General features: G+C 40.5%; 2 protein-coding genes across 6 annotated transcripts in view; one reads left to right on the plus strand and one right to left on the minus strand.

Annotated features, from left to right (window-relative positions):
- ZNF470-DT (ZNF470 divergent transcript) overlaps positions 1-3094 on the minus strand; it is a 22408-nt gene extending 19314 nt beyond the window's left edge. Inside the window, exon 1 of the mRNA XM_034944738.3 lies at positions 2148-3094. Within this exon, the coding sequence (XP_034800629.3) occupies positions 2201-3094 (894 nt within the window). The 3' untranslated portion in view covers positions 2148-2200. The remainder of the gene's footprint in view (positions 1-2147) is intronic.
- On the plus strand, positions 2555-18027 carry ZNF470 (zinc finger protein 470). Of its 5 annotated transcripts, XM_014342904.4 has the most exons (8): positions 2555-2603; positions 2948-3111; positions 3832-3957; positions 4301-4540; positions 5352-5443; positions 9528-9654; positions 9772-9867; positions 11844-18027. In XM_014342904.4, the coding sequence occupies exons 4-8, from the start codon at positions 4456-4458 to the stop codon at positions 13712-13714; spliced, it is 2271 nt and encodes a 756-aa protein (XP_014198390.2). In that variant the 5' UTR covers positions 2555-2603; positions 2948-3111; positions 3832-3957; positions 4301-4455; the 3' UTR covers positions 13715-18027. The 5 variants fall into 5 exon arrangements, with proteins under 5 accessions (XP_014198390.2, XP_034802193.1, XP_008960461.1 ...); XM_034946302.3 differs by lacking the exons at positions 2555-2603; positions 4301-4540 and adding an exon at positions 9045-9118 and having other exon boundaries at positions 2864-3111; XM_008962213.5 differs by lacking the exons at positions 2555-2603; positions 4301-4540 and having other exon boundaries at positions 2864-3111.
- Positions 18028-18721: the final 694 nt, after the last annotated feature.

Consider the following 18721-nt stretch of genomic DNA (forward strand, 5'->3'; position numbering starts at 1 on the left):
TCTCAGTCATTATTCAAATATTTTCTCTCCTTTCTCTCTTCCCCTCCTGGTATTCCAGTTACGCATATATTTCACCTTCTGTAATTGTCCCATGGTTCTTGGATATTCTGTTCTTTTTCTTTTTTCATTCTTTTTTTTTCCTCTTTGTATTTCAGTTTGGGAAATTTCTATTAACATATCTTCAAGCTCACCCATTCATTTCTCAGAGTGTCTTAGTCTGAGGGGCTCACTAAAGGTAATCTTCATGTCTGTTACAATGGTTTTCAATTGCTAGGATTTCCTTTTGATTCCTTCTTACAGTTTGCATCTCTCTGCTTATATTACCCATCTGTTCTTGCATGTTGTCTACTTTTTCCAAGATGCTTCTCCTTCTGTGGGCTTCCCTAAGAACTCCTTCTTAAATAGAGTCTGTGCCTTGCAGTTTTCTCTGTTGTAATCTACTGTTATTGACCAGAGCCCCATTAGTGTGGCAGTGAGGTACAGTGGGGAGGGAAGCATTCTATAATCTTATTATTAAATACTATTTTTCTAGTGGGCTTGAGGCCTTGGACTGTGATCTTCAGAAGCACTTCTTAGCCTTTCAAAAATCCTGCCTTACTGAGACAGACAGGCTATAGAGGGACTGGAGCTGGCCAATTGCCTCTCCCCAAGGTCCAACAAGACTCTAGTAAGTAGTTTTTCTTGGAGTGCAGGTGTTTATTATGGGAAATGTGGTGCTTACTTTTCTCCTCCCCTTGCCCAAAAACCTGAGATTTTTCCCCATTCTTCACTGAGATAATTTGATAGGATTTCTGGAGGTAAAATTCACGAAAGTGTGGGGGCCCATCTAAGATTAGGCCCCTAGGAGTTTTTAACTCACAAGTTAGCCCACACTAAGCCTCCAGCAATTCATCAAAATTATAAAAAATAAAAGTTTTTACCAGTTTATAGCTCCAGTGGCTTCTGCTTCAAGTAAGCTAATCTTGGCTGTAATTTTATGTATTTTTCTTTCTCAGGATTTTGGGGTGTCAGTTACCTTTCTATCTTCAGTTCTCTGATGGATCTAAGAAAAGCTGATTTTCAGTTTGTTGAATGATTTTGTTGTTGTGAGGATGGGAATGAAGGCTTCCGAGCTCTTTATATGCCAGAGCTAAAATGACAATATTATCATTTTTATCCAACTCAAATAACCACAAACGTTACAAGCTCTAAGATGATATCTGCTGTTTCATAGTTAAAGTATCTTCACAGCTAGACTTGGCTTTATTATGTTGTTTATGATGTCTGACATAAATTGGATCCAGGAGAGTCCAGTCTAGATGTCACTGTGTGGCCTTGGGTGATTGAGTGTGACTGGGAGGGTGAGTTAATTTCTGGTGAGCCAGTATCTATGATGCTGTGTCTTGGTCAGCTGGGGCTGCTATAACAAAATATCATAGACTAAGTGACTTGACTAAGAGACTTTATTTTTCACAATTCTGGAGGCTGGGAAGTTAAAGTGCTGGCGCATTCAGTTCTTGGTGAGGGCCCTGTTGGCTTGCAAATGGGTTACATCCTGCTGTGTCCTCACATGGCCTTTTCTTGGTGGTTGTGTAAACATGGAGACCCCTCCTTCCTCTTTTTTAATAAGTGCACTGACCCCATCATAAGGGTATCACCCTTATGACCTAATCTAAAACCAGTTACCTCCCCAAAGTCCCACCTCCTAACGTCATCACACTAGGGGTTAGGGTTTCACCATATTAATTTTGGGAGGACATATTCAGCCCATAACATGTTGTGTCATGGTGAGACTGGCAATGCTAGATTTCGTGATTTCCTAAAAAATAAAATAAAAATAAAAAACTAAGCACCTACTATGTGCTGTTTTAGTCACTGAGAATATAACCCTGAACAGGACGGAAGCTGTGTGCCTTCTTGGAACCCTCCTTCCAGCAGGGAGAGATAAAATGGGGTGGGGGGAGGTGAGGGGCGTACCGTATATCAGAGAGCAGTAACTAGTAGGCATGAAATAAAACAGGTTCCACACGCGCACCATCAGAAAGTCACAAGTGTGCAAAGCAGACAAATCCCAATCTCCTCACTTTTCTATCGCGTAGGCCCCGCCCGCGCCCCAAGCCCCGCCCTGTCATGGTTTTCCTCTCCAGAGGGTAGCCGCTACGCCTTACCGACTGCGTTTCAGTGCTGTCCCACTGCTCCTGCACACCCCACGCCTGCGACCCTACCCACCACGGACAGGCGCCTGCGAGCTGGAAGCCAGTTCTCTGCGTCCTGAGCCTGGCAGCTGCATCTGAACACTCGGAGCCTGGCGATGGCTTCCAGAAACCCCTGCGCCGTGGGTCGCTTCAGTGAAGGGGCCTGTACTTCGGCGACCCAGACTCCGGGCTGAGAGGCCTCCTAATCCAACCAGGAGGACCAGGAGAGGCCCAAAAGGGGACACAGGGCAGTGACCGCCAGGCTTGGAGAGGAGCCGCTCCTGGCAAAGCCAGCGCCCGATTTCTGAACGCCGCCTCCGTTCGGGACTACACTTCCCAGGGGCTATTGCGGCGGAGGACACGCCCACTTCCGGAAAGGACCCAAAGCCGGGCGAGTGCACGTCCCGCCGGTTGCTGAGGAGAAGGGAGGTCTGGGCGGGGCAGCGGCCGAGGCTGGACTGGGGCGCGGCGGGGGCGGTGTCCTGGTTCCTGTGTGGGCGGCGGGCGTGAGCGTGCGCGTGTGGCCTGGTGGCTGTGAGTGCCCATACGTAGTGAGCGTGCGGTGCTGCGCTGAGGAGGGGCGAGCGCGCGCGGGGATGGCGGCCCGGTGTGTGACTGTCCGGTGTGTGGCCGCGAATCTGCGCCTGCGTGCATGTCCCGGCGGCGTGCGGAAAGCGGTGTGTGTTGGAATGAGTGAAGCACTTTAAGTGGCCAGGAGCAGGAAACCCGGCCGGAGGAGGCTTACCCCGTTCTCCCCTGTATCGACTGCGTAGAGCCCAGTGTGGGCAAAGTCCTAGAGCCCGGGGAAGTTGCCCGGGCGGGGCAGCCTCGGCTGAAGCATTTCCTGTCAGCCCTATCTGGAAGGGGCAGAGCCCAGGACAGGGCTCCATGTCCACAGGACAGCGAGGAGCGAAGACCATGGGGACTGAGTACACAGGTAAGAGTGACAGATGACGGATGCGGCTGCCGGAGTGGACATTGAGGTTTTGGGTGCTGTCTTTCGGGGTTCAGGTGCTGGAGGAGGATGTCCCCCGTTTCTAAGGCTAGTGGACCTGGAAGTCGAAAGATTTGGAGGGTCACCTTGGGTCAGAGTGGAGCTGGGTTTAGTTAGGGAGGGACCTTGACTTGGCCAGAGACACCTAACCAGATAACCTGACTCAGGTCCTTGGTATATCACTAAGGGCCCAGGGGAGAGAACACTACCCGTAATATTACCCATTATAGCATTACTTCTGGGTACTCTGCTGCTGTTGAAGGAATAGCTCAGCATTTAGATTTTTACCCGTCAGAGCCTTGTCCCATCTATCACTGTAGGATTTGGGAAGAAGGCGAGATTCACAGCTTCACCCAGAAATGCTGAGGCATTCCAGCCTTTCTATGGCTTAATCACGTTCTAGTCAATAACGGAAGATATCCCCATTCCTTGGGCTTCTCTCCCTCCCCTCTGGCCTCCCACTCCAATAAAGAGAAAGGGGGAAGAAGGGCTATTTTTAGCCATATTGTTCTGTGCTTGTTTAGCTTCCTGCATGCTATAGTAATAGCTAATGTTTAATGAGTGTTTATTATGTGCCAGACACAGTTCTAAGACCTTTTGGGAGTATCAGCACCAAACTTCACAACATTATGAAGTAGGAACTACCTTACCTCTTTTTTACAGATGAAGACACAGAAGCATAGAGAGGATTAGTAATCACTAGCAAGTGGAAGAACCGGGATTCAGATCCAGAACAGGCTGACTCCAGAGTCACTGGCTGTCATGTAGTCTCCTCGACTACTGCCTCAGGTAGGTTTCTTAGCCACTTTTGACAATTAAAGAAACTGACTCTGAAAGGGTTAAATAACTAAATAGTTCATATCCCAGAACCTCCACTGAGCAGGTTTGGGGTTTTTTTCTTAAAAAGTTTATGACTCTAAGTTCTTAGGTAAAATGGAGATGTTAATATTATATACCTCACAGTACTGTCATAAGGATTAAATGACCTCATACATGTAAAGCACTTGGTATAGTCCCTGCCATGTAATGTGTGCATTTTTATCATCATTATGATAATCCTTTGAGAAGGCAGTGGAATTTAGATGAAAGAAACTAGAATTAATTCAGATACTTTATCCTCTTCCTAATTAAGGAAACATGGCTCAGTGGAGTCAAGGGACTGCTTCAACACTGTAGTTTGTCACAAAAGAAAATGAGATCCTGGGCCTCATGAGGATTTTTTCATTTGGTTGTCTGCAAGTCACATGGACTCTGTTGTAACGAAAGGAATGCCTCTCTCTGGAAAAGATGGAATTCTCCACGGAATTTGTCTTATCGAATCTTCACAAATCCTGGCCAACTGCACAGAGGACTTATTTTCTGTTATTTTCTGGTATATGAGCAAATAACTTTTGTGATAGAGTCAGCCAGACCTAGGTTGGTGACTAGGTTATTTACAAATTTGTGTGACTTGTGAAAAAGACTTGACTTCCCAGAGCTTTCTTGTGTAAAATGGTGACAATATACCCGATTCTGTTTGAAGATTTTGGAGATTTAAAGACACTATTAATATATGCAGCACAGACATGGTGGCTCATGCTTGTAATCCCAGCACTGTGGGAAGCCAAGGCAGGAGGATTGCTTGAGGCCAGGAGGTTGACCAGATACCTAACTCCAGGAGGTTGACACCTCCTGGCCTCAAGCAATATAGTGAGCAATTGGGCAATATAGTGAGACCCCCATCTCTATCAAAAGTAAAAAAACTAGCTGGGCATGGTGGCACATGCCTGTAATCTTAGCTACTTAGGAGGCCTAAGCAGGAGGATCCCTTGAGCCCAGAGTTTGAAGATACAGTGAGCTATGATCACGTCACTGTACTCCAACCTGGGCAACAGAGTGAGACCCTGTCTTAGAAAAAAAAAATGTACACACACACACAGGCTAGTATTAATAAATCTGTTGTTAATGAATTGGTGGCTGATGGGGAGAGGGGGTCAAGAGATATTATGCTCATCCTGAAAACCCAGAGCAGAGGGGAACCCCAGCTATATATTTCAAGTCTCCCAAAGAGCATCAGGACTGTGGGGTGGGGGAGTTGGAGTGAGGACTGTGAGTGAGGACAGAAGAAGCTGAAGGGAAGAAAGCATTTTCAGACTTTGATTATTAGTGCTACTTGGTTTCTCACTACTTCTTTTTCTCCCCAGCTCTACAATCCCAGAGTAAAGCTCTTCTCCAAATGAAGAGCCAGGAAGAGGTAGAGGTGGCAGGAATTAAACTTTGTAAAGCCATGTCCCTGGTGAGTTAGTATTCCCCCTCTCCCCACTAAAATAGTTTTGCTTTTCTGGATTTGGTAATACTTGTTTTCTTCTGAAAATATTGTGCTTAAGAGTTCCACCCTGAGGCCTGTTTCCTGTTTCTTCCCTTTCTGATATGTGATGGGGTTGTGAGTGAGGGATAGACTCACACAGCCCAGTGCCCTCTCAGAGATTCCTTCTCTTCTTCCTGCTCATTGTTTATTTTTCATTCAGGAAATGACCCAGTCTGAGCCCTTCCCTTGTGCTCAGTCTTTTCATAGGCATCTGACAAAGCAGAAGTACAATCCTCAGAGGAAATTTCCATGCCTGGTTCCTAAGTCTCAGTCCTGATTCTCAAGAGAGGTTATAATCTGCTGGAGAAATGAAAAGGCAGCAAACACTTACGCAGTGTGAGAAGTGCTGCAAGCAGAGAGTAGACTCACAGTGGAATACTTGGGAAGGGCCATTAATAGCCCATATGATGTCTTTGGGTGAATTAGAAAAAAAAGTGCCCCTTCCTCTCTACTGATGAAGCTCTGTAACAGGCCGCACAATATGGCAAGAGGAAGTCTACCGTATTTTAGCTCCTTCCTGCCTCCTTGGTGAGGGATCCTTGAGCAGGATATAGCCTGCACCATCCTACTCACTGCTGAGGGCAGGAAGGGTTGGGGGGACTTCACAGAGGAAGTGATTCCTGAGTTACGCCTTGAATGAAATGGAGGAAGTGCAGGCACAGGTGGGATTGATGGCATTCTGAACAGAGTATGCAGAGGTTTGTTCTCCCCATTTGACCATGGAGCCGTGAACATCTTAAAATGCCAAGGAATGTTTTACATCCTTTCTTCTTTCTAGGTTGAATACCATAATCTGTTTAGTCAGTCCCTTGTTGTTCTGTAGGTAAATTGTTGACAATTATCTGCTATTAATAGAGTGTTGCAGTAATTATTCTTGTAGTTGAATTTTTGCCCTCATCTCTGATTATTTTCTTTGACTAAATTCCTAGTTTTTCATTCCTTGTGGATTAAAGTTTCTCAAACTGACCCTACCCTAGAACATTTTAAATTTTATTATTTTTATGGCCAACAATAGAAGCTTCAGAGCTACAGTTCATGTTCTGATTAAGATAAACTGTTAATCTAGTTTCACCAGCAAATTGCTTATTGTAAGAAAGTATTGAATTTGGTTTACAAACTTAGAAAATTAAAATTTTTAAAATGGAGTAGTTAAGTTTTCTTTTTGTTTTTTGTCTTTTTTTTTTTTTTGAGATGGAGTCTCACTCTGTTGCCCAGGCCAGAGTGCAGTAGTGCAATCTTGGCTCACTGCAACCTCCACCTCCCAGGTTCAAATGATTCTTCTGCCTCAGCCTCCCAAGTAGCTGGGATTACAGGCCTGTGCCACCACACCTGGCTAATTTTTTTTTTTTTTTTTTTTTTTTTAAGTAGAGATGGGGTTTCACCATGTTGGCCAGGCTAGTCTCAAACTCCTGACCTCAAGTGATCTGCCAGCTTTGGCCTCCCAAAGTTCTGGTATTCCAGGTGTGAGCCACTGTGCCTGGCAAAAATTTTTTTTTTATAATAGGCATAACAACTTATGGCCAGAGCATGACACCTTTCCTTAGGTATAATGCCACGAAACATACGCTACCAAGGTAACTTGTTTCTTAGCGCATTTAGACATTTTAAACAAAAGCATTCATGTCAGTTGCCAGAGGAAAATATTTTAAGAGTGGCAGAATTTGTCATAAAGGTTAAGATGGACTATGCACACTCCACTCTTTTTCCCACTGAAAGTTGCTATAAAACCAGGACAGCATGCCTGGAACAGCAATCTGAGGTCTCTGTAAAGTAAATAGTAGCAGGCAGACTGGACACAGTGACTCACACCTGTAATCCCAGCACTTTGGGAGGCTGAGGCGGGTGGATTACCTGAGGCCAGGAGTTCAAGACCAGCCTGGCCAACATGGTGAAACCCTGTCTCTACAAAAAAAAATATATATATATATATATATATTAATATATATATATATTAATATATATATATATATATATATATATATATATATATATATATATAAATTGGCCAGGTGTGGTGGTGCATGCCTGTAATCCCAGCTATTCAAGAGGCTGAGGCATGAGAATCACTTGAACCTGGGAGGCGGAGGTTGCCGTGAGCCAAGATTGTACCACTGCACTCCAGTCTGGGCAACAGAACAAGACCCTGTCTCAAAAAAAAAAAAAAAAAAAAAAAAAAAAGTAGCAGGCAGATTGGGGAAAAAGTCCCAGATTTGAAGTACCACCAGACCATGGTGCGTTTACCTTCAAGAGACTCAAAACCTGCAAGTGGGTAATGATGTGGACAGAAAGAGCTGCAGGAGAAGCCTTCTAGTTGATAATCAAACTGCTGAAAACTAAAGACAAAAAAATCTCAAAAACCAGCCACTGAAAAATGATGAAGAACTGTCAACCTGGAATACTATGTCCAGGGAAAGTAGCCCTTAGGAATGCAGATAAAATAAAGTTACTCATAGGAAAGAAAACTAAGAACATTCACTGCCAGAATTCTACAAGAATCACTAAAGGGAGTTCTTCAGATAGAAATGATACCAGAAGGGAACTTGGAGCATCAGGGTGAAGGAAGTGCAACAGAAATGGGAAATATTATATGTAAATACAATAGACTGTTCTCTTGGGTTTATAAAAATATCTTCAATGGTTAAAAACAAAGCTGATAGCTTAACTAAACAGAACAGTATTTTAATATAGGTAATCTAGATTCAGAGACCATGTCTAAACTATTGTAGCATACTACAGTTAGGTAAAATAAGATGTAAGAATTATGATTGAAATACTAAATGAAATGTTTCACCTGTTCTTCTTGGCCTTCTCTTCTTCTCTCTCTGTTTTTTCCTTTCTGTCCTTCTTCATCCTTATCATAGGCAACAATTCTTAAGCAATTACATCATGCCAGGCATTTTAGATCTGTTTCTTCATTTAATTTTCACAGTGCTGCCATGAAGCAAGTACTATATTTCCATTTTTCAGATGGGAAAACTGAGGCACAGGGAAGTTAAATTTGGCCAACCTCACCCAGCTAGTCAGTACTACAGACCAAATTCATTGGAGTAATCTGACCTTTTTTCTGATTTATTCAAAACTGGTATTTATTTAAAAGTCTGATGTTGATATAAGTGAAGTCATAAAAAAAATTGAAAATCTCCCAGTAACAGTCCAGTGGATCACTTTGTGGGTTGGTTAGGAAATGGAGCTCATGTAACAAAACACAGGTTGCTTGATATGTGCTCACATCACATTATTTCTCCTGATAATTTCCCATTAGATTATCAAAAAACAACTTTTGGGCATGTTGGCTCAGGCCTATAATCCCAACTCTTTGGGAGGCTGAGGTGGGAGGATTGTGAGAGGCCAGGAGTTTGAGATCAGCCTGGGCAATATAGTAAGACCCTGTCTCTACAAAATGAAGAAGTAAATAAAAAAGGAAAATGAAAAACAACTTTTCAAATGTGTTCTTCTCTCCTAATACAAATATATTTTTATTTCAGAAGAAAAGACTGTAGCTAGGTGTTTTTTTCCTTTCATTTTTTAGGCATACCTCTTAACATCTCAAGAACACTAAGATTTCTTAGAAAATATTGTGGAGATTGAAATCATGTTCATCAGGTCAGCATCCTTCCTTGCAAGTTTTTCTCACAGTTCCAGAGCTCTTTAGCTTCTCCATGTAGAGAAGTGATTTAGCTCCTAACATGAATAGCATTGCGTTAGCACTTGATTATATCCTGTTTTGAATGTAGTCAGCATTTTTTCATTGGTAATGTATTCTCGCCACCTAGAATTGCAAATGTTTGAAGAGCAAGGAGTATCTCATTTTTTTCTTTTTCCTAATATGTACAGCATAACTAGGCAGAAAAGTTGTCCAATAACTTACCTGACCCGGATCATTTAGACCCTTAGTGCAGTTACTTATACATAGTGTCTTTAATCCCAAAGTGAGAACAGCATAACTCTTTACCCTAGAGCTACATTGGAATGTGAACACTGAGTGAGCAAGATCATATTTGTGTCATTTTAGGGTTCAGTGACTTTCACAGATGTGGCCATAGACTTTTCCCAAGATGAATGGGAGTGGCTGAATCTTGCTCAGAGAAGTTTGTACAAGAAGGTGATGTTAGAAAACTACAGGAACCTAGTTTCAGTGGGTAAGAGTATCTTCCTCCTTTTGCCTCCCCATGACTCAGTAGTCTTTTATGCCATTATCAGAATTTCCCATAGTTTTCCACAGCATAGGCAATTTTTATATGTCTTTTTACATGCAGGTCTTTGCATTTCTAAACCAGATGTGATCTCCTTACTGGAGCAAGAGAAAGACCCTTGGGTGATAAAAGGAGGGATGAACAGAGGCCTGTGCCCAGGTAAGTGGAGGATGCCTAGAGATAAAGGAACTGTTCTCAACATGTTCTTGTCTCTGAAATGTGTTGGAAAACACCTCTCAAACTCCCTCCCAAACTGAAACTTGTTCTTCTAACACCAGTTTTTGAATGGTTATTCTCTTCCCTACTAGTGTAACTTGCCTCCTTTACCTTTATTGATTTCTTATGCATACCAGGGTCTATTTCTGAGCTCTTGTTTTACTGATGTTTACCTAATTCTACTCAAGCACCATATTGTTGTCATCATCCCTGACTTCAAACATTTCTGAATCCTTTAGACAAGCTGATGTTTAGTTTTTTGAACTGGTTTAAATATTTTCCTTTCTTTAAAAGGTGAGTTTATTGAGTTAACATGTATTACAGCTATTTTCTTCCCTCTGCCTTTTTCTTTTTTGTATTTCTTGTGTTATTTATTCTTGTTTGGTTGTTTATTAGGTCTGTTATTTTCTCACTCTCTTCTTTATACCACTCCACCCTTTGAATTAGAAAAGTTTTTAGTTCTACAAGTTGTTACCTTTATGTATTTATATATTTTAAGATCTTTTAGAATTTTTCTGCTCGGTATTCCAAACATTGTCTTCTGATACCCTTACAAAAGATGAAGAAATTAGCTCATGAATATTACTTTCTTTCCCTGTGTACATCATTTCCCCACTTATATTGTGCTCACTGGGGTTTTTGACCCAGGGTATTTTATTCAATTTTTTTTTTTTTTTAATTTTCTTGCCTCGCTTTGTAGCTGTTTTACTGATTTAGAAAGCTAGATAAGAGACGACAGAAATATATTGCAAGAAAATGAACCTCAAATGAGATGGTCCTGGTTTAATCTGTGGCCTGAAGCGTAGACTTTTCCTACTTTCAGTTCTTCATTTTATTTTATTTTATTTTACTTTTTAAAATTAGAGACAGGATCTTGCTATGTTACCCAGGCTGGAGTTGAACTTTTGGGCTCAAGCAATACTCCCACCACAGCTTCTTGAATAGCTAGGACTACAGGAATGCATCACCACACCTGGCCCTACTTTCAGTTCTTACAGTTTCAACAAGAGGATTGTGGGTTACTTGTGGTCCTATGTACATTAATAAATAAGAAATAATGAAAATCAGTAAGCATCTGATTCACAATATTAGAAAAAGAACAAAATGAACTTAAGGAAAGCCCAGATAAGTTATATGTAGTGATTTATACGTCTACAAATAAAAGTAGGAATAAATGAATTAGAAACAGTAGTGCTACTGAAAATAAAGTATTGTACATACTTCATTAGAAAACCAACACAGTATATAAACTAAGGACAAATGAGAGAAAACACAAAAACAAAATAATTATAAATAACCACACATGCATAAGAACTTAAAAGAATCATGTGAATCTATTTTCCTCAACTCTCCATAAAATAATTTGAAAAAATAGATGATATTCTAGGAGAATATAATAATGTAGGTTACCATAACTGATACCAAGAGGAGATACAACATTTAAACAAGTAAGTTACCATCAGAGAAATGTAGAATGTTGTATAGGAACTGCCTCCCCCAAGAAAAGAAGCCACATCCCCGAATAGTTCTTTAAGGAAAAATATCATCAATGTTGTTTAAATTGTTCTGGGATAGAGAATAAAAAGAGAGCTTAAAACATTTTTGTTTATGAATACAGCATATCCTATGATACCAAAATTACCAAAATAGCACCAAAAAGAGAAATTAGAGACAAACCTCAATTATCAATATTGGTTCAAAATCTTAAAAGGTCATATTGAAATAGTATACCATGGCCAAGGAGGATTTATTACAGCAGTGCAAGGATGATTGTATCACCTAATCTTATATAAGAACCATAAAAACATGTACCTCTGCTTGCGGGTTTCAATAACTATGTGATTCACATTTTCATTTTCGAAATTTCCATTATTCTAGCATTTAATAAAGGAGACATTTGCTTTCTTAATATCTTTCAGACTTGGAGTGTGTGTGGGTGACCAAATCATTATCTTTAAACCAGGATATTTATGAAGAAAAATTACCCCCGGCAATAATAATGGAAAGACTTAAAAGCTATGACCTTGAATGTTCAACATTAGGGAAAAACTGGAAATGTGAAGACTTGTTTGAGAGGGAGCTTGTAAACCAGAAGACACATTTTAGGCAAGAGACCATCACTCATATAGATACTCTTATTGAAAAAAGAGATCACTCTAACAAATCTGGGATAGTTTTTCATCTGAATACATTATCTTATATCAAACAGATTTTTCCCATGGAAGAGAGAGTATTTAATTTTCATACAGATAAGAAAAGCTTAAAAACACATTCAGTTGTGAAAAAACACAAGCAAGACCGTGGAGAAAAGAAACTTTTAAAATGTAATGACTGTGAGAAAATATTCAGCAAAATCTCAACCCTTACTCTTCACCAAAGAATTCATACAGGAGAGAAACCCTATGCATGTATTGAATGTGGAAAGGCCTTTAGCCAGAGTGCCCACCTTGCTCAACATCAGAGAATACACACAGGAGAAAAACCTTTTGAATGTACTGAATGTGGGAAAGCCTTCAGCCAGAATGCTCATCTTGTTCAACACCAGAGAGTTCATACTGGAGAGAAACCTTATCAGTGTAAGCAGTGTAATAAAGCATTCAGCCAGCTTGCGCACCTTGCTCAACATCAGAGGGTCCACACTGGAGAGAAACCCTATGAATGTATTGAATGTGGGAAGGCTTTTAGTGATTGTTCATCCCTAGCTCATCATCGAAGGATTCACACTGGGAAAAGACCTTATGAATGTATTGACTGTGGGAAAGCTTTCAGGCAGAATGCTTCTCTTATACGTCATCGGCGATATTATCATACTGGAGAGAAACCCTTTGACTGTATTGATTGTGGGAAGGCTTTCACTGATCACATAGGACTTATTCAGCATAAGAGAATTCATACTGGAGAGAGACCTTACAAGTGTAATGTGTGTGGGAAGGCTTTTAGCCATGGCTCATCTCTGACAGTACATCAGAGAATTCATACAGGAGAGAAACCTTATGAATGCAATATCTGTGAGAAAGCCTTCAGCCATCGTGGGTCTCTTACTCTTCATCAGAGAGTTCATACTGGAGAGAAACCCTATGAATGTAAAGAATGTGGGAAAGCTTTCCGGCAGAGCACGCATCTGGCTCATCATCAGAGAATTCATACTGGAGAGAAACCTTATGAATGTAAGGAATGCAGCAAAACCTTCAGCCAGAATGCACACCTCGCGCAACATCAGAAAATACACACTGGGGAGAAACCTTATGAATGTAAGGAATGTGGTAAGGCCTTCAGTCAGATTGCACACCTTGTTCAGCACCAGAGAGTTCATACTGGTGAGAAGCCTTATGAATGTATTGAATGTGGGAAGGCCTTTAGTGATGGCTCATATCTTGTTCAACATCAGAGACTCCACACTGGCAAAAGACCGTATGAATGTCTTGAATGTGGGAAGGCATTCAGGCAGAGGGCATCCTTGATTTGTCATCAGAGATGTCATACTGGTGAGAAACCTTATGAATGTAATGTTTGTGGGAAAGCCTTTAGCCATCGTAAATCCCTTACTCTGCATCAGAGAATTCATACAGGAGAGAAACCTTATGAGTGTAAGGAATGTAGCAAAGCCTTCAGCCAGGTTGCCCATCTTACTCTACATAAGAGAATTCATACTGGAGAAAGGCCCTATGAGTGTAAAGAATGTGGAAAAGCCTTCAGGCAGAGTGTACATCTTGCTCATCATCAGCGAATTCATACTGGAGAGTCATCAGTTATTCTCTCCTCTGCCCTCCCATACCACCAAGTCCTATAGATTCAATCTCGTAAATGCTTCTAGCATCCATCTGCTTTTTTCCAGCACATGTCCCATCATCATAGTCCAAGACGCAACCATCTCATCTGGATTTCTGCAGTAGCATAACTGTTGCCCCTTTTGCTCCTATCAACTACATGTTTAACACTGTAGGCAGCCTAACCTTTTAAAAATAAAAATACATATTTATGTTATTTTCCCATTTAAAACACTTGATTTGAAAAATATATTAACTAATCCATTTCAAGGATTTAGCACACACTGGCATATAGTTATTGCTAAATAAATGCTAGCCATTAAGGTAAAGGTTTCCTTACAAACTATCATATTAAGCAGCAAGTAAACCAAACAGTAAGTCTAAGACTAAGATTTTAGAGCAGACAGAAGACTACTCTCCTGGTAGAGAGGAAAGATGAACAAACTCAGAATTGAAAGATTTATGGTACACAAGGTAACATGGTGGCTTATCACTCCCTCTGTGACATTGTTGATGAGCAACTCTCACTTGACCTGACACTGAGAAGAGAGAATCAGCCAATTAGAACAAAAGCTTTTAGCTGGGTGCGGTGGCTCATGCCTGTAGTCCCAGCACTTTGGGAGGCTGAGGCAGGCAGATTGCTTGAGCTCAGGAGTTCGAGACCAACCTGAGCAACATGGTGAAACCCTGTCTCTACAAAAAATACAGAAATTAGCCAGACGTGGTGGTGCACACCTGTAGTCCTAGCTACTCAGGAGGCTGAAGCAGGAGGATTGCTTGAGCCCAGGAGGTAGAGGTTGCAGTGAGTCATGATCACACCACTGCAATTCCAGCTGGGCAGCAGAGCCAGACACTGTCTCAAGGGAAAACAAAGAACAAAAGCATTTGGTAGAATGTAGGACTAACCAGGGTAGGTAGTAGTAAACTAAAAGTAACAAGCCAAAAAAACTTGAATAGATTAGTAGCCATGAAACACTGAAAAGGGTAGTTCAATACTTTGGCCTTTATAAAAGTACCACAGACAATTCGTGTGGTATTTAAATTGTTCTAGCATAAAATAAAATGCAATAAGACCTTCCATCTTGTTCCATGAGATTGACAAGACATGCCAAAACATAAAAATATGTACTCTGCAATTAGTTTCTCAATGTAGATGTTACAACTTAAACTTGTTTTTAAAATATTTAAAAATAGGAAGGCTAGACATGCCTCTGTATAGAAAATCTGATAAAAATATTTCTCCCTAAATTGTAAATTCATTGATATTCCAGTAAAAATTTCCATATATTTTTTAGTTGAGAAGCTGATTCTGATCATCTGTAGAATTTTGGTTTTAACAAGGAATGTAGTTTACATTGGGAATGTAGTACTAATACTAATTGAACATTTGCTAATGTTTCACACACTATTTTAGGTGCTGGGGGATACAATAAGGTACAAGATGGACAAAAATACGTGCTCTTACAGATCTAGTAGAACAGAAAAAATTAAATGCATGCCATGTGATAAGTATATGATATGTCCCATAAAGAGAAATGATATAAAAAAGAAGCTAGGGAGTGCTGGATCAGGCACCTTACTATCCCCAGAACATGTTGGTATTAGAGGATGAGGGAAGAACTAGAGGTAACTGTGAGACACAAAAGGCATAATGAAAATAGTCATGATAGTCCCAAGGCAGATATTGTTTATGATGCTTTGAGTGTTGGAGGAAGGGAGGATTGATGGTTTAACAGAGATCATGGCAGTTATGTTCACTCATATAAATGTTGATTTAGAAGCTGGTGGAAGGGTATTTTTTGAGTGACAGCTTTATTGAGACAAAGCAATTCTGGAGAACACCCATATCCTTCTCTCTGTATCCATCAGCAGAAGTGAAGAGGGAGCCCCAAAGTTCCACTTAAAGTGTACAACTTATGGCTTTTAGGTCATTCACGGAGTTGTGCAACCATCACCACCATCAATTTTAGAACATTTTCATCACCTCAAAGAGGAATCCCTTGTCCTTTTGTAGTTATGGCCATCCCTGGAAGAGTACTTTTTTTTTTTTTTTCAACTGAAGCACCCAGAGCTCTTGGGTTCCCTCTTAACTGCTTTCTGTGGAAGTATAGAGGGCCATGTGAGGGAAGCCGTTATCCAGAGTACATGACTGCTAGAAAATGGAGTTTGGGGCTCCTTCTTCACTTCTGCTGATAGAAGCATAATGGCTAGGGGATGGGTAGTCTCACCAGAGAATGTGGAGCTTTCAGACTCTCCTTATATATGATAAAAAGGATTTTTCATTGTAGTGGGGAAAAGGTGGTTTGATCAAATGGCATTGGGAAACTTAGCTCACTGGAAAAACAGATCTGTACCTTTCACACTAATGAAATGCCTGAGAGATTAAAGGTCTAAATGTAAAATTAAAGTACATGAAAAACAGAATAATATATATGTACCCTTGGTTTGAAATAGACTTTAAGCACTAATGCATAACCCCAAAGCTGACATTAGGCTTTTATATGGTGGAAAACATCATAGTCAATAGATAAATGAGAGACTGACACAAAGTGTTTGCAACAGATATAATAAAGGACTGTAATTCGTGATATTCAAAGTACTATTACAAACCAATAATAATCTGCAACTTAGAAAAATGGACTAATGTCCCATTCACAAAAGATGCAATAAAAGCAGTTAATGAAAATTATCCAATATCACTAGAAATCAAGAAATGCAAATTAAAGTGATTATCTACTTTTTCCCCAAAAGACTGACTAATCGAGTGATAACATTCAGTATTGGTGAATGTGTGGAAACAAGGGAATTCCATTGTTGATTACATATCTATTGCTTTATGTATATACCCTTTGAATTAATATTCCTTGGAAACCAACATATACAAAGGTAGATAAATGTATTAGTGGCAAAAAAATTAATGGTAAACTATTAAAACAACAAGTGTCCATCAGGGTAATAAATAAATTAATTATGGTATATATCCATTCAATAGGAATTATGCAGCTGTTGAAAAAAATATCAATGTGTGTAGTCATAGAAAGATAGCTGTGCTATACTAAATGAAAAATTGCAGACCTGTATTGTAGTATAGGCCCATAATTGTGATATCAAAAAGAAAAATCAAAATATATATTATAGTAGGCATTTGTTTTTCTCTGCCCAGTTTCCCTTGCCTCCTCCTTTTGGCTGCACTATCTCATCTTTTCCTTTTGAGTAACTGGCCATACCCTACCATATGTTTCTGATGGACGTGGCCAATAAAATTGTCTCTGAATTTCAAAAGGCATTTGGATCTGTGTCATCCAATGGCAACTCCCTAAAAGCTGATGCAGTTATTCTTTTGATTGGTCCTTGGAACCACCCTGGTTTTTGTACTTTCCAAGTCTGTGATTCCTCAAACTACCCATTGTCTTTCCGGTACTTGATTTTTGCCTCCTGTTGGTCAGTTGCTTGCAAGTAAAGAAACAATCATACAGAATTTGGTACGAAGATTGGGTAATGGGCATTAGAATCTTTGGAAAAATCAGGTATTGGGAGTTGCTTTTTGGATGAGATGGGGCAAATAAGACTTATATTCTAGACTGGAAAGCATCTCATGGTGTGCAATGAGCAAACACCTGATTATTCATTATAGTCACCTGGGATGAATAGAGGTCTAGGGTTCTGGATAATGATAATTTAAAGAGGATGGAGAATGCTGAATCCAAAAGGTATATGTAATACTGGTATCTAGCTGCTTTGAATAACTTAAAGTTTAGCTCTTGAATTTCTAGCATTAAGGCAAAAAAAATTCAACTAAGGGATTTTGTATGATATTGTTGAAAGATGTCTTACATTGTTTAAAGTCATAGGGTTAAGATGGCTCATAACCAAATTTAGAGACTATTTTTATGCATTGTTAAAGTGGAATGCTGGTTAAATTTTATACTTTATTCACAAGAGTCACTGTGAATTGAATTGTGAATTCAGTTCTGAATTGTGTTCCCACCAGCACCACCAAATGCTGGCCTCTACCACCACCAAATTTACTTGTTGAAGTCCTAAACCCCAACATGACTGTATTTGGACATAAGACCTTTAAGAAACTAAGGTTAAGTTAGGCCATAAGAGTGAGGCCCTAATCCCATAGGACTAGTGTCCTTATAAGAGGAAGAGACACCAGAGGTTTGTCTCTCCACATGTGCACAGAGGAAATGCTGTGTAAGGACACAACAAGAATGCTGCCATCTGCAAGCCAGGAGAAGAGACCTCACCAGGAACCAGCCCTGCCAGCACCTTGATCTTGGACTTTTAATCTCCAGGACTGTGAGAAAATAAATGTTGGTTGTTTAAGCCACCCAGTCTGTGGTATATTGTTACGGCAGCCTGAACTGATTAATGCAATTACCATATAATTTATTGTTCAAACTGGGACATTTTTGAGAGTGAAAGGAGTAGCTAACTGCACAGGGCACTTGACAACAGGTGTTCATATCCTCAGCAAAGCAGGATATATGGTCATACTTCTTGTGTAACAGAATATTGAACAGAAAAAAATATAGCTCTACTATTGGAAAGGTGATATTGGAGATGATCCAAAGGATTGGAATATACTGAACTTCCGGATTCGTGTGATATACCACCTGTTAACATCTGTTTGCATAGGTACATACGGCTGTTCTGAAGAGACAGCTAACAGTTCATCTTATTCCCCCATTCCATTGTTGCTCACATGGAATAACAAAGTGAATTTAACATGACCATAACATTAAATGCAAAAATCAGGCTGAGCACAGTGGCTCATGCCTGTAATCCTAGCACTTTGGGAGGCCCAGGCAGGAGGATCATTTGAGACCAGAAGTTTGAGACCAGCCTGGGCAATGTAGCATGACCCTATCCCATATCTAAAAAAAAATTAAATTTTCCAGTCATGGTGGCACCTAGCTACTCGGGAGGCTGAGGTGGGAGGATTGCTTGAGCCCAGGAGTTCGAGGGTGCAGTGAGCCATGATCACACCATTGCAATCCAGCTTGGGTGACAAAGCCAGACCT

This window comes from Pan paniscus, chromosome 20 (assembly GCF_029289425.2).
Source record: "Pan paniscus chromosome 20, NHGRI_mPanPan1-v2.0_pri, whole genome shotgun sequence".
NCBI lineage: Eukaryota > Metazoa > Chordata > Mammalia > Primates > Hominidae > Pan > Pan paniscus.